The 12,657-nt window shown below is 34.7% G+C and overlaps 1 protein-coding gene across 3 annotated transcripts in view; it reads right to left on the bottom strand.

The window, feature by feature from the left end:
- The window catches only part of chico (insulin receptor substrate 1 chico), a 129,908-nt gene that overhangs the window by 29,518 nt on the left and 87,733 nt on the right, over positions 1–12,657 (bottom strand). For all 3 annotated transcript variants that reach the window (XM_072523751.1, XM_072523752.1, XM_072523753.1), the window contains one exon: positions 5,962–6,273. In XM_072523751.1, coding sequence (XP_072379852.1) covers positions 5,962–6,273 — 312 coding nt within the window. The remainder of the gene's footprint in view (positions 1–5,961; positions 6,274–12,657) is intronic.

Raw genomic sequence — 12,657 nt, 5'->3', positions numbered from 1 at the left:
ACGAATTAAGAATAACCAATACGTTATTTGACCATAAAAATCAACATAAATACACATTTGAAAATACGAGGGGACAAAAGCCAATGATAGATTATGTGATCACAAACAGAAAAATACACCGCCAACAGATAGTGAATATGAGATATCTCACGTCAACTAATGTTGGAAGCGACCATTCTTTGGTACTTGGTAAAATCAGATTCATTGAAATATGAAAAGAGAAGATTGAAAGAACGAAGACAGAAGAGGCTCTGAGGATCAAAAAGGGCTCGAGCAGAAGGTAGAACTGGAAAATATCGAAAATAAAAGTAATGTAGAAAAAAAATGGCGAAAACTCATGAAAAATATTCTGGAGGCTGTCCGAGAAGCCCTTCAAATGGAAACAATACACAGAAATAAAAAATGGTCAACAAAAACATCTTTTCCAAGATGTTTTTGTTGAACATTTTGTTTTATTAGAGATCAAGCTTAGACTTTCATGTTACATTTAGGCAGCTACGACAAGCATCAAAGAATTTTCGCGAACGTTTAAAATTAGTGCATATAGAACAAACTACGGTGAACATATATATTTGTAATAACAAAAGCAATAAATCAGAGAATTCACGGAAGACAACTAAATTTTTTTAGATATTTAATCATGATAAACGATGTGCGATGTCCGAAAAAATATTAAGGTACTTCTTCTTCGGCCTTAAGAAATCCAACTTTGGACGTAGGCCTCCCCCAAATCAATCCACTGTTTTCTATTTTGCGCCACTTGCTTCCAGTTGTGTCCTGCGATCTTCCATCTTTTATCCTTTAATCGGGCATTGTGTCCTGCGAAGCTCCATTTTAATTTGGCAGTATGTTCTCCTGCGTCTTTTACTTTGGTTTTGCTTCTAATCCGTTTGTTTGTTTTTTTGTCTATAAGTCTCACATATAGACATATACGGTAAAGAGAGAGTGATACTCGGAGTATATGCACCAACAGACGATTCTCCGAGAGCAGAAAAAGAACATTTCACGGAACAACTCCAGAATCAAATAGAGCTAATTAAAAAGAACGTGGAGATAATTATAGCAGGAGACCTTAACGGCAGAACCGGAAGGAAAGAAAACGATAAAGTAGTGGGGAGATTTGGAGAGGATGAACAAAACGATAACGGAGAACGTCTGATTGAATTATGCGAATTAAACAACCTAAAAATCACCAACGGATTCTTCAGACATAAAAATATTCATAAATATACATGGACGCAAGAAACACGAAAGCTGAAATCGATAATAGACTACATAATAATCAAACAAGATACCACAATAAAGATCAAAGATGTGCGAGTCAAAAGAGGAGCAGAATGTGGAACGGACCATAGACTACTGACAGCAAAAATGGGCATTAATTGGAAACATAACAAGACCCCCTCCACAGAAGAACCGTTGAACACTATAAGAGAAAAACAATACAATATAGAACTACTCCAAGAACAATCAATAAGAGAACTATACCAACAACGTCTAGACCAAAAATTAATAGAATTTAGATACGGCAACATCGAAGAAATATACGAGCATATAAAGGCGAGTATAAAGCAAGCAGCATTCGAAGCCCTTGGGGGAAAAAGAACATATAACAAATAAACAGCTCTATAATGAAATAAATGAACCAACAAAAAGAATAATTGAAGAAAAAAAGCAACTATACAGAAAATGGCTGACTACAAACAACGATGAAGTTTATAAAGAATATAGAGAAAAAGATAGAGAAGTGAAAAAACAAATAACACAGCAAAAGAATGAAGAATGGGAAAGAATCTGCTTAAATATTGAAACATATATAGGAGGCACAAGAACTTCGGAGTCATGGAAAGTACTGAGAGGATTGAAACAAAACTCAAAAGAAAAAACTAAATTGGGAAATATACAGGACAAAGAATGGAAGGACCACTACAAGGAACTATTAACAGAACAAAGACCACAATTCATTGGAAAAGAAAACAGGCGAAGACGAAGCAGATTCCCACAACAAGAAATAGAAATAACAGATAGGGAAATGAGAACGGCCATAAAAGCAATCAAAAATAAGAAAGCACCGGGACCTGGAGGTCCTGGAGGACTCACCTGAGCTTATAAAATACGGATCAAAAAAATTACACCGGATGATACAATGGATATTTCAGAAAGCCATAAATGGAGAACAGCTCCCAAAGGAATGGACGGCGGCATATATGACATCTATATTTAAGAAAGGAGATAGAAAACGATGCGAAAACTACAGAGGAATAAGCGTAATATCATCAATAGGAAGATTATATGGGAAGATACTGCGAGAAAAGATAGAGCAAGCGATAAAAGGCAAAATCGGGGAGGATCAGGCAGGCTTCACGGCAGGAAGATCATGCATAGACCACATATACACACTGGAACAACTGTTGGAAAAGAAAAAAGCAAAAAATAGAGATATACACTTGGCATTTGTGGATCTGAGAAAGGCGTATGACTCTGTACCAAGGTCAGAACTATGGGAGGCAATGTACAAATTAGAAATACAGACGGAACTCATAGAAGCTACAAAAGCTCTGTATAAAGAAAATAAAGTGTCCATTAAAATGGGAACAAGAATCATAGGAGACTTCACCACAACAAAAGGGCTCCTGCAGGGTTGTTCCACATCTCCAACCCTATTCAAAATATACTTAGAGAAAGCTACATGGAAAAGAAAATGCGAAGGCATGGGAGTACCGGTACGGAACGAATACCTATATACATTAAGTTTTGCAGACGATCAAGTAGTGATTGCACAAGACCAAGACGACCTCAGCTACATGATGAAGAAACTACAAGAAGAATATACCAAGGCTGGCCTAGATATTAACCTTGCGAAAACAGAGTACCTATCTACAAGTGAAGAAGACATAGAAGATCTACAGATTGATGACAACGTAACAATCAAAGGAAAGGATAAATTCAAATACCTGGGGTTTATAATCACGAAAAAGGCAACAACAGAGGAAGAAATTACACAAAGATTAGGACAAACAAGAACGGCAATCCGACAACTTAACTCAGTATGGTGGGATAGACACCTAAATATGAAGACAAAAACGCAGATTTATAAAACATTAGTGCGAAGTATTATGACATATGGGGCCGAAAATTGGATCATAAACAAGAAAAACAGCAGTAAGATAATAGCAACAGAGATGGAATGCCTGCGAAGATGCTGCAGAGTAACAAGAATGGATAGGAGAAGTAATGACGAAATAAAGCAAAGAACATCAATAGAAACAGACATACTAACATATATAGAACAAAAAAGACTAAAGTGGTATGGACATGTAAGAAGAGCTAGCGACAGCATATGGATAAAAAGAATAACCGAATGGAGCCCCATAGGAAGGAGGAAAAGAGGACGACCCCGAAAATCCTGGAGGAACGAAGTAGACGACGCCATGAGTAAGAGAGGACTAAACGATGGAGAATGGAACAACAGAGAGAGATGGAAACGGTTGAGCGAGGGAAGGCAGTGAATACTGTAGAATCCCTAAATATATATAAGTCTCACCACGAGCATTGATCTTTCCATCGCTCTTTGTGCTTTTACTATTTTATCCATATTAGATTTGGTGAGTGTCCACGTCTGTGAACCGTAGGTGAGTATAGGGAGGATACACTGATCGTAAATTCTGGTAAAGGATACACTTAATCGTAAATTAAGGTACATTCCGACAAAAAGAACGAATAAGAAAGTACTTCCACAGTCATGTAAGAAAGATGTAGAAGATTGAGTGTACAGATAGAGAGGCAGACTGAAATGCCGAAAGCGACAGACGTCGCAGAATAAACATAATGATTTTTTTTTGTTTCGGGCTATTCTTACATGCCAAGAGATTAAGATAAAAATTTGGAAATTGAAGAAATTCGTCCTGTAATTTAGAAGGAATAAGTAATAATTGTATGAGAGCTAAGAATAATATTCTTGAAGAAAATACATTCATTTTTATAAAAAAAGCAAATATGTATTCTAAGAATTTGCATAACCGTTGTATGTTAATTTATACCACCTAGAAATTTCAATATACGACAAATCATTTATTTCTCTTTGTTTATTAATCTATTTCTAACGGAAAAGTGTAAAATTCCTTCAACTATTAATACAATACAACTTATCTATAAATGAATTGTTTTTTACTGATATAATTTGTTATTTCCAAACAGCAATCATTTCAGTTTTTTAAGGACTCAGCTGTACTGCTTTCTGTACTCTATCCTTTTGTTGTTTCTTTTTCTTATTAATGTAGCTACTGTATGCTTGGCCTCTATTTAACTGACCACTAGTTTCCGGTGGTTCCATTGCTCACTTCCGCTTTTATTAATTTATTTGTACTAGTGTAGCATTGTTTATCTATCTAGATTGACTGAAATCAACTTTTATTTCCATACCCAAAAAATTTACTATTTTTATTGGGAAGAAACCACAATTGTACTTTAAAATAAGTTTATTGTGACGTTTAGATTTCCGTTTTAGGAATCGTTCCTTTTTCGATAGAACGATTTTCAAGAAAAAAGTTAAGGCATCTAAGTGAGACGAACTATGGCATGATACGCTAAATATCTCACGTAATAAAAACGTTTTTGAGAGTGATACATACCTGTATATATACAAGAAATACGAACAGTAAGTCGACGATACCCAATTCGGCTTCAGAAGCGGTTTGGTAACTCGAGAGTCTATTCTCGCTCAACGTACATAAACAGAGGCTACCGTAAAGCTTTTAACTGTGAGTCCACATCGGAAACTAGCAGAAATACTCACGAGCAATGGATGTACATGAGGGTGACTTAAGAATCTTTACGGAACTTTAGTGGCATTAGATAGCTCATGTAAGAGTGGAGAGTAACATATCTGAGGAGACAGCCATAAGAAAGAGGGTACGACAGGGATGCATACTATTCCCACTACTCTTTAATCTGTATTCGAAAAATATCTTCACCGAAGCTCTTAAAGACTCTAGCGCTGGAGTCAAAATGAACTGGCTGAACTCCAGTAACTGATAAACGAAATTGTAGAATGCAGCGAGCATAGCGACCTATATATGAACATCACTAAGACCAAATTAATAATTTTCACGAAAATGCAAACACCAGTTGTCCTAAGAATACACAACACTATCCATGAACCAATGATGGCATTCAAATACCTGGGTGCTCTATTGAACAGCAGTTGCGATTCGACGAAAGAAATTCTGTCAAGAATTCAACAGGCTAGACAGATGTTTATTAGCATGAAGAACTTCTTTACCATACGTGGCTGGATCCTCAACCCTTCGTTAGAAAAAGGCATCGACGCTTTTGAAACGTAGCTTTATTAGGAGAATACCACGCATTTCCTGATCGAAAAGAATGTCAATTGCAGAAGAACACAATGCCGAAGAACAAGGAGCTGATGCCAATGATCAAGGAGCGTAAGCTAATATGATCGAACACCTAATGCTAGGAGATATATATAAAATACTTCGGTTAATCCTCCAAGGCAAAATTGAGGGAAAGATGTTAATAGAAAGAAGACAGAATTCCAGGCTGAAGGATATACGCCGGTGCCTTGGCAAAACATCATCCGAAATATTCGAAACCGCCATTTTATGTTTAAATATTGACAATTGAATCGACAACCTTCGAAGGGGAACGGCGCAGTGAGAAGCAGACTAGTGTAGTATTTCTGTTATACATATTTGTTTCGGAATGCAACGGTTCTAGGCGTCCAAGTACGAATAAGTTTCCCCCTCATTGCAGGTCTTAGGGGGTATATATATATATATATATATATATATATATATATATATATATATATATAAATCGAACGTACATGACACTAAGACCTGGTTTTCTCAGTTATGACTGTACTATGATCTATTACATATATTGATCTATTTTATCTCATCAGCAAATATAAAAACATAATATAAAAATCAGACTACTTACCGCATTGACCTTCTGAACAATCTTCCTCGACTATGGCTTCATCAGGAGTAAGTGGAATGCTATTGTATCTTCCAATATCTGGACATTCGCCGTACATGTCAGCCTCATCGGTCAAACTATAGGAAGATCCAGCCGAGTCTGTGGAACAGCCTACGCTTGGGGGACTTATAGGACTACCCGAGGGAGGACTATGGGAGATATCCCTTCCATGAGAGCGATAAGGAGCTAGATATGGTCTCCACGACGTTAGTTGGTGATTACCTTCGCTCGTGGTGCGCGGTCTCGATGGCATACTGTCGCATCTTTCCCGACCTGTAAGACGAAAATAAGCATTGAAATGACATATTTTATTAATTAATTCAAGCAGAAATAAATTTAGCAAAGCTAGATAAAAAGTGAAAAAGTTTTAAAAAGTGTTTTAACGATAGCATATTAAGCAACTATTTCTAGGTTAATTGCAGTAAAGCGTTACAATTTGTTACAACGATGTTTAAATTTTAAAGGTATAACCAGCTGCATTGCATTTTTACAAAATGTAATTGTAACGTAATGAATTGTAATAAAAATGTAACATAATGAAGAGTCTAATTCTCAGCGTCAAAAACATATTTCCAAAAGGCAGTATTCAGGTGATTTAAAAAAAATCATAGCCTTTGGGACGTATATGTCTCATACCACAGCATAAGAATCATTGATGTTACCCGGCATAAATGTATTGGCTAACGTATATGTATATATATATATATATATATATATATATATATATATATATATATATATATATATATATATATATAACAAGAGTAAACAATTATTATACGTTATTGAGATGTTAACATTCATCTGTAATTACACAATATTGGAAATAAACTGTAACTATCTAAATATCTAAAATATTATAGACCCAATTAAATAATTCTTTTGGATTAGTTGAGTGTAACGGTTATTCAGCGCCCTTTTAATTTAAATATTGTACACAGCGTCATATTTTATGAACCATAGAACTTAAATTAATAAATTTTTGGGTAACTCAACTAAGGCAGTTGCTCATACTTTTTATGAAGTTTCAGTGATTTAATTATTAAAAATACCGCATCATATGACAAGTAATACGTCATCTGGAAGCTCATTTCAACGACACTGGTCGTCAGGAGCCATTTTGTAAAATTATTTTAAACGGTATCCTAAAATTGTATTCGTGTATGTATCTGCAAAGACCTTGTAACGAGCTTTCAAAGGATGTATTACTTGCTAAATGATTCCTTTTAAAATTATCGTTAACGTTGCTAAATCTACCAAAACTATGAATGGTCAGTTACGAAAAAAAAATTATTAATTTAAAAATGTTATTGCTAAGAAAATAAGACGAAGCAATCTTTTGAAAACTTGAAAATTGTATGTTGAAAAAAATTTAAAATGAGCTTTCAAATGAGGCATTGCTGTTTATATGATTGCAGCCAACATGTTATCGCGATTTCCAGCTTACTACAGACATGGGTAAGTCCAGAGACTGACAATTTAAACGGCATCGTATAAATAGGTGCCAACTACTCTGACTCTCAAGCGTTCTGCTCGGAGAGATAGAAATCTTTCGGAACAATAGAAAGCTTTTCTAGTTTTAGATATGGAAGAACGTGATTCACCACGGCACCCGAGGTAACGCGTCGTTAGGTACCTTATCCCTCCCGTTCACTCTTCGTTACAGCAGTTACGGCTGTTTACGTTACGGAACTTATCTCAGTAATCTCGCTAATTGAGAGCGGTCGCAAGGAAAATCTTTCTTAAAATTTGATAAACATAAAAATGCAAAAAGTGGTGTGAGGATGAATTAGGAATTAATAATGATTTAAGGAGTTATTCAAGATTTTCACGGTGTATTCTCTATACAAAGATACTGCCATATGTTTCCAAAAGCGGACAGCGGATAAAGTCTCTTAAAACAAAGGTTTTCTTCAGTCTCTTTCAGGTGAAAGCAAAACAGACAGCCAACCTTCCTTTTAAAAAAATTGCAATTAAATCGTTACCATCTTAAAGAAAGAACGTAATAATTATTAAACAACAATTACATTTTATGGCAAAAGATCTTCCTCCACTGAATATAGCAGAAGGTAATTTTTATTTATATTTTTCTCTCACTCTTTTTAGGTGAGGGTTTCATAAAATTTGTCCAATAGTTAATCAATTTGGGTGTAAACTTTGGTAAACATGATGTGAAAAACATATTAACTTCTAGAAGGATAGAAGGAACTTTACTAAGGATAGTACTGTTTATCACTCGACACTGAGGAGTAGACAGATTGAGACCTCAGTGCCGTTTGACGGTTCTTGTATTTATACAGAACACGATACTGGTACGTCACGAGTGAGGGAAGTAGGCAGATTGAGACCCCTAACGCGAACGGAACCGTATCCCTCTTGATAATGGCTCCAAAATGGGTGCCGAAACGTATATATATATATATATATATATATATATATATATATATATATATATATATATATATATATATATATATATATATATATATATATATATATATATATATATATATATATATATATATATATATATATATATATATATATATATATATATATATATATTAATACAGACATGCATAACTGCTGGTGCGAGGCTATGTTAACACCTGACCAGGCCATGATATTACAACCATAATGGGTTCTACGTTTTTTTTTTTAATAAAAATAATAGTGGAGCATACAGAAGCAAATATATTACTTATAAAGATAGTGAAATGAAAGTGAAGATTACTCAACTATTCATAAATTTAAGTAATACCTAATTTTTAATACAGTATCACTATACAAGCACTTATTCGGCGCCAGAATAAACTGTTTTGTGTAAAATACCTGCCACAAATGCTCATAATATATGAACATTTTGTAAATTGTTCTCGGAACCACTTTTTATCAACATTACCATTAAATCGTAAACAGATAAGGAAAATATTGTAACAACAATAATTCTATAATATTTACTAGATATATCATTCAATTAATATTGATATTTTTTTGATAACATATGATTTCTTAAAAACCACAACGTAATACAACCTATTCATGTTTCAATGAATCAGTTTTATATTCTGGCTAAAAAACAAGTCAAATTTCGAATATGATACAGCACAGCGGATGTTTATATCGTACACGTGTAAGAAACTGATCGTAAACAATGAAAGATTAAACTGGTAAAAACTATTACACTACAGATTCTTTTTCTTTGGTAACAAATACAGTTCGTATGCCAGGAAGCTGACTAAACTAACTGTGGGAACTGAAGAGCGATAATCATACTAACCAGCTCCTTTAATATTGATAAAAAAATAATAAAAATAACTTGCTATGACTAAAAAAAAATCTGTCACAAACAATCTACTTGTGGCATCAATCCTTTCATATTAAATAAATATAAGGTTGAATGCTCGAATAAATGAACTTTGATCAGATAAAAGGCATATATCGAGCACAGTTTAATTAAATCTTGCCCAAGTACTTTCGATCCCTAGATCATCTTCAGGGGCATTTCGTCAATTGTGGCCTATCCGGCAAGAACAAGATGTCATAAACATATAATTGTACATTACATTACACTACAAATAGACAAACAAACACTTTAAAATAATTTAAGGAAGGCTACATTGCTTGAAGAAGTCGGAGACAGAAAAAAACAAAATAAAAGTCTGTAAAAATACAAAAATCCTCCCATTACTTCAAAACTCAATTTTCGTCAAAACTAAGCACTTTACACCAGCCAAACTTCGAGAGCATACTATATGTACCTACATTAATAAAGTAAATTGTAAAGGAGTAACGATTATTTTGGACTAGGGTGGTAAATAGGGGGTGATTTTCATGTGTTTTTTGGCGGTGAAAAAAATACTGAACCTTATTTTGACATAACTCCCTTAGGATTTGTAGAGACTTTTAAACAATAAAAATAAAGATTTTTTCTAGCGCTACAAAAAGGTTCAGTGTTTTCAACGGAAAATGCACGAGTTTCTTCATATTTCACGTCGAAACTTTCAATTTTGGCGAAGAAGAACCAACTTTCAATAAGCTATTTTTTCGCTAGTATTGAGGCTACACACACCATAAACCCACCATTTATCTTAAGAGCTGCAACTCCCGTCCTAAAATATGGTGGTGGTAGAATTTAAATATCATAGATGCCCAAGAACTATCCAGACAAATTAGTGCCCGATAATGGAACATGGTACATAAAATATGTCCTAATAAAACATCGCTGAAACTCCACGTGCTCTTTGATATAAAGGAAGCCGACTCACGGAAGAGTACATTGGGTTAATACACACATCAAAATAATCTAGGGACAAAAACAAAATGCGAGATTACAGAAGGATTTCAAATAATTTACTTTAAATATTTTTAATTAAAAGGTATAAACAACTATCTCGAATTATAGTTTATTCGTCTTCCGGGTTTGGACCGTGTCATTTGTGAGTGACCCAAAAGTGGGTTCATCGAGATGAACCCACTTTTGGGTCACTCACAAATGACACGGTCCAAACCCGGAAGACGAATAAACTATAATTCTGACTCTGGCCGTGGAAGCCTACGATTTCATTTAACTATCTCGAATATAAAATAATAAACATTTTGTTTTTAGAATTATCGCAATAGCTCTTAAGAAAATTAAAAGCGAACTCCATAAGTCGAAAAATGGTAACAAAAAAAATTAAAAAACTAATTTGTTGCCAACAAAGTAGTGTTTAGGTTAAGTTAGTATAGTGTTTGACCTCCACGGTAATAGATTACTGTCCTACATCTGTAAGAAAAACTCATGATCAGATGGTCAATATCTTGAAGCGATATTCTGTTCCATTCCATTGAAAGGCCCTTGAACAGTGGCTGTCTTGTATTGAACGCAATATTTTGTTGAACAATGCGTCTGCCCGATATGTCCCTTATATGCTCATTTGGGTTTAAACCTGGTGATTGTGCAGGCCATGGTAAAACCTCAATTTAATTATCTTTGAGAAATTTTCGCACGACCCTAGAGGTATGCAGACGCTTATTGTGATGCATTAATTGAAATTTGGGACCAGCTTGTGTTGCAAAGGGTACAAGAGTAGGTTCAAGAATAATATCGCGGTAGTGTGTTGCATTTAGAAACCGTTCCAGACAAAGGAGATTGGTTCTTCCAACAAGATTGGCGTCACCCCATAACATTATACATCCGCCTTGCTGTCTACGAACCTCCTGCATGGTGATCAATCGTTCAGCATTGCCAGATCGTCTTCAAATTCTCGTCCGTCTTGTATCTGGTGCATATTCAAATCGGGACTCTTCTGTAAACAAAGTAGAGGTCCACTCACGTCTAATCCAATTTGCATGTTCTTATGCCCACTGAACTCGATGAGCGCGATTTCCTCTGGATAACACAGGCATTCTCACAGGTCTTCGAGCATTTAACCCTACTTCATGCAGTCTATTTTTAATGGTTTGACCACTTACAAACACCTGATAGGTCTCTTGTAGCCTTATTTGTAATTTTGATGCAGTTACAGTGCGATCTTGTAAAGCCTGCAACCTAATAAAACGGTCTTCACTTCTGTTCGTGTGGAGGACCTCAGAAGCGTCTCTTTGACTTCTGTCAGCTTAAAGGATCCTGATAGTACGCCACTGCGTTTAGCGATTTAAATTATGTCTCTTAATTATTGGCAATTGCAAAACTAAATAAAAATCCACATAGACATCGAAAATCAAGTATAAATAAACAAATATTACTTTTTATCTTATAGCCAAAGACCCATATTAAAGTTTTGTTAAATTTTTTATAGCCATTCTTCTCAGCATTACTGTCCAAGTTGTTACAATAATCGACAAAACAACAAAAAAGATTAAAAACATAAATTTATTTTTGTATTTGCAGCTAATATTGATTTAAAGCTATTAATATAAGTGTCCCCTAGATTATTTTGATGTGGTTACGTGCTAATAGAAGTTCTTAAATATCACAAAGGACTTTCTTGATCAACTGGGAAGGTGACATTAGTCGCGTTTGGAGACTATATGTGAGTGTCCCAGACGTAGAACTAATCAGACTGCATGGCAGCCCTACTGCCTGCTCCAACATACTTTTATAAAAAAGAGGGAAGAGTTAAAATCCCGTGATTTTTGAAGTAGCTTCTGCAATTTGTTATTCTACTGAGGCCAAAAGATACCGTATTGCTCTTTTTTGTAATTTAAAAATAACAACATCAGATTGGACAGCTGTATTAGAACCCCAAAAAGGAAGACCATATCGAAGATGAGACTCGAACAAAGAAAAATATGTTATTTTGGAAGATGCTAAATTGATTTCCTTCGAAACAGATCTTATTGCATAGCAGGTTGAGGCTAGTTTCTTACTTAACAAATCGATATTAAGGGATCATTTAAGGTTGCTGTCTATAAAAATACTACAGGGTTACGCAATTGAACTGTTACCTATTCAAACGACCATAATTTTTTTGTGTGAAATTATTTTTTATTGATTCACATGACAAAAATGTGTGAAAATAATCAAAATTTCAGAATCCACTCACTTTAGATCGATGTGGCCACCTTTTGCCTTGACTATGGCCTTCAAACGATAAAAAAACGAGTTGCATACTGCTCGAATGTGATCTTCCGGTATTTTGACCCATTCGTATTACGTATAATTGCTTTCTT

The sequence above is a fragment of the Diabrotica undecimpunctata genome, chromosome 2 (genome assembly GCF_040954645.1).
Source record: "Diabrotica undecimpunctata isolate CICGRU chromosome 2, icDiaUnde3, whole genome shotgun sequence".
NCBI classification, from domain to species: Eukaryota; Metazoa; Arthropoda; class Insecta; order Coleoptera; family Chrysomelidae; genus Diabrotica; species Diabrotica undecimpunctata.
This window is presented reverse-complemented; position numbering and strand designations above follow the sequence as displayed.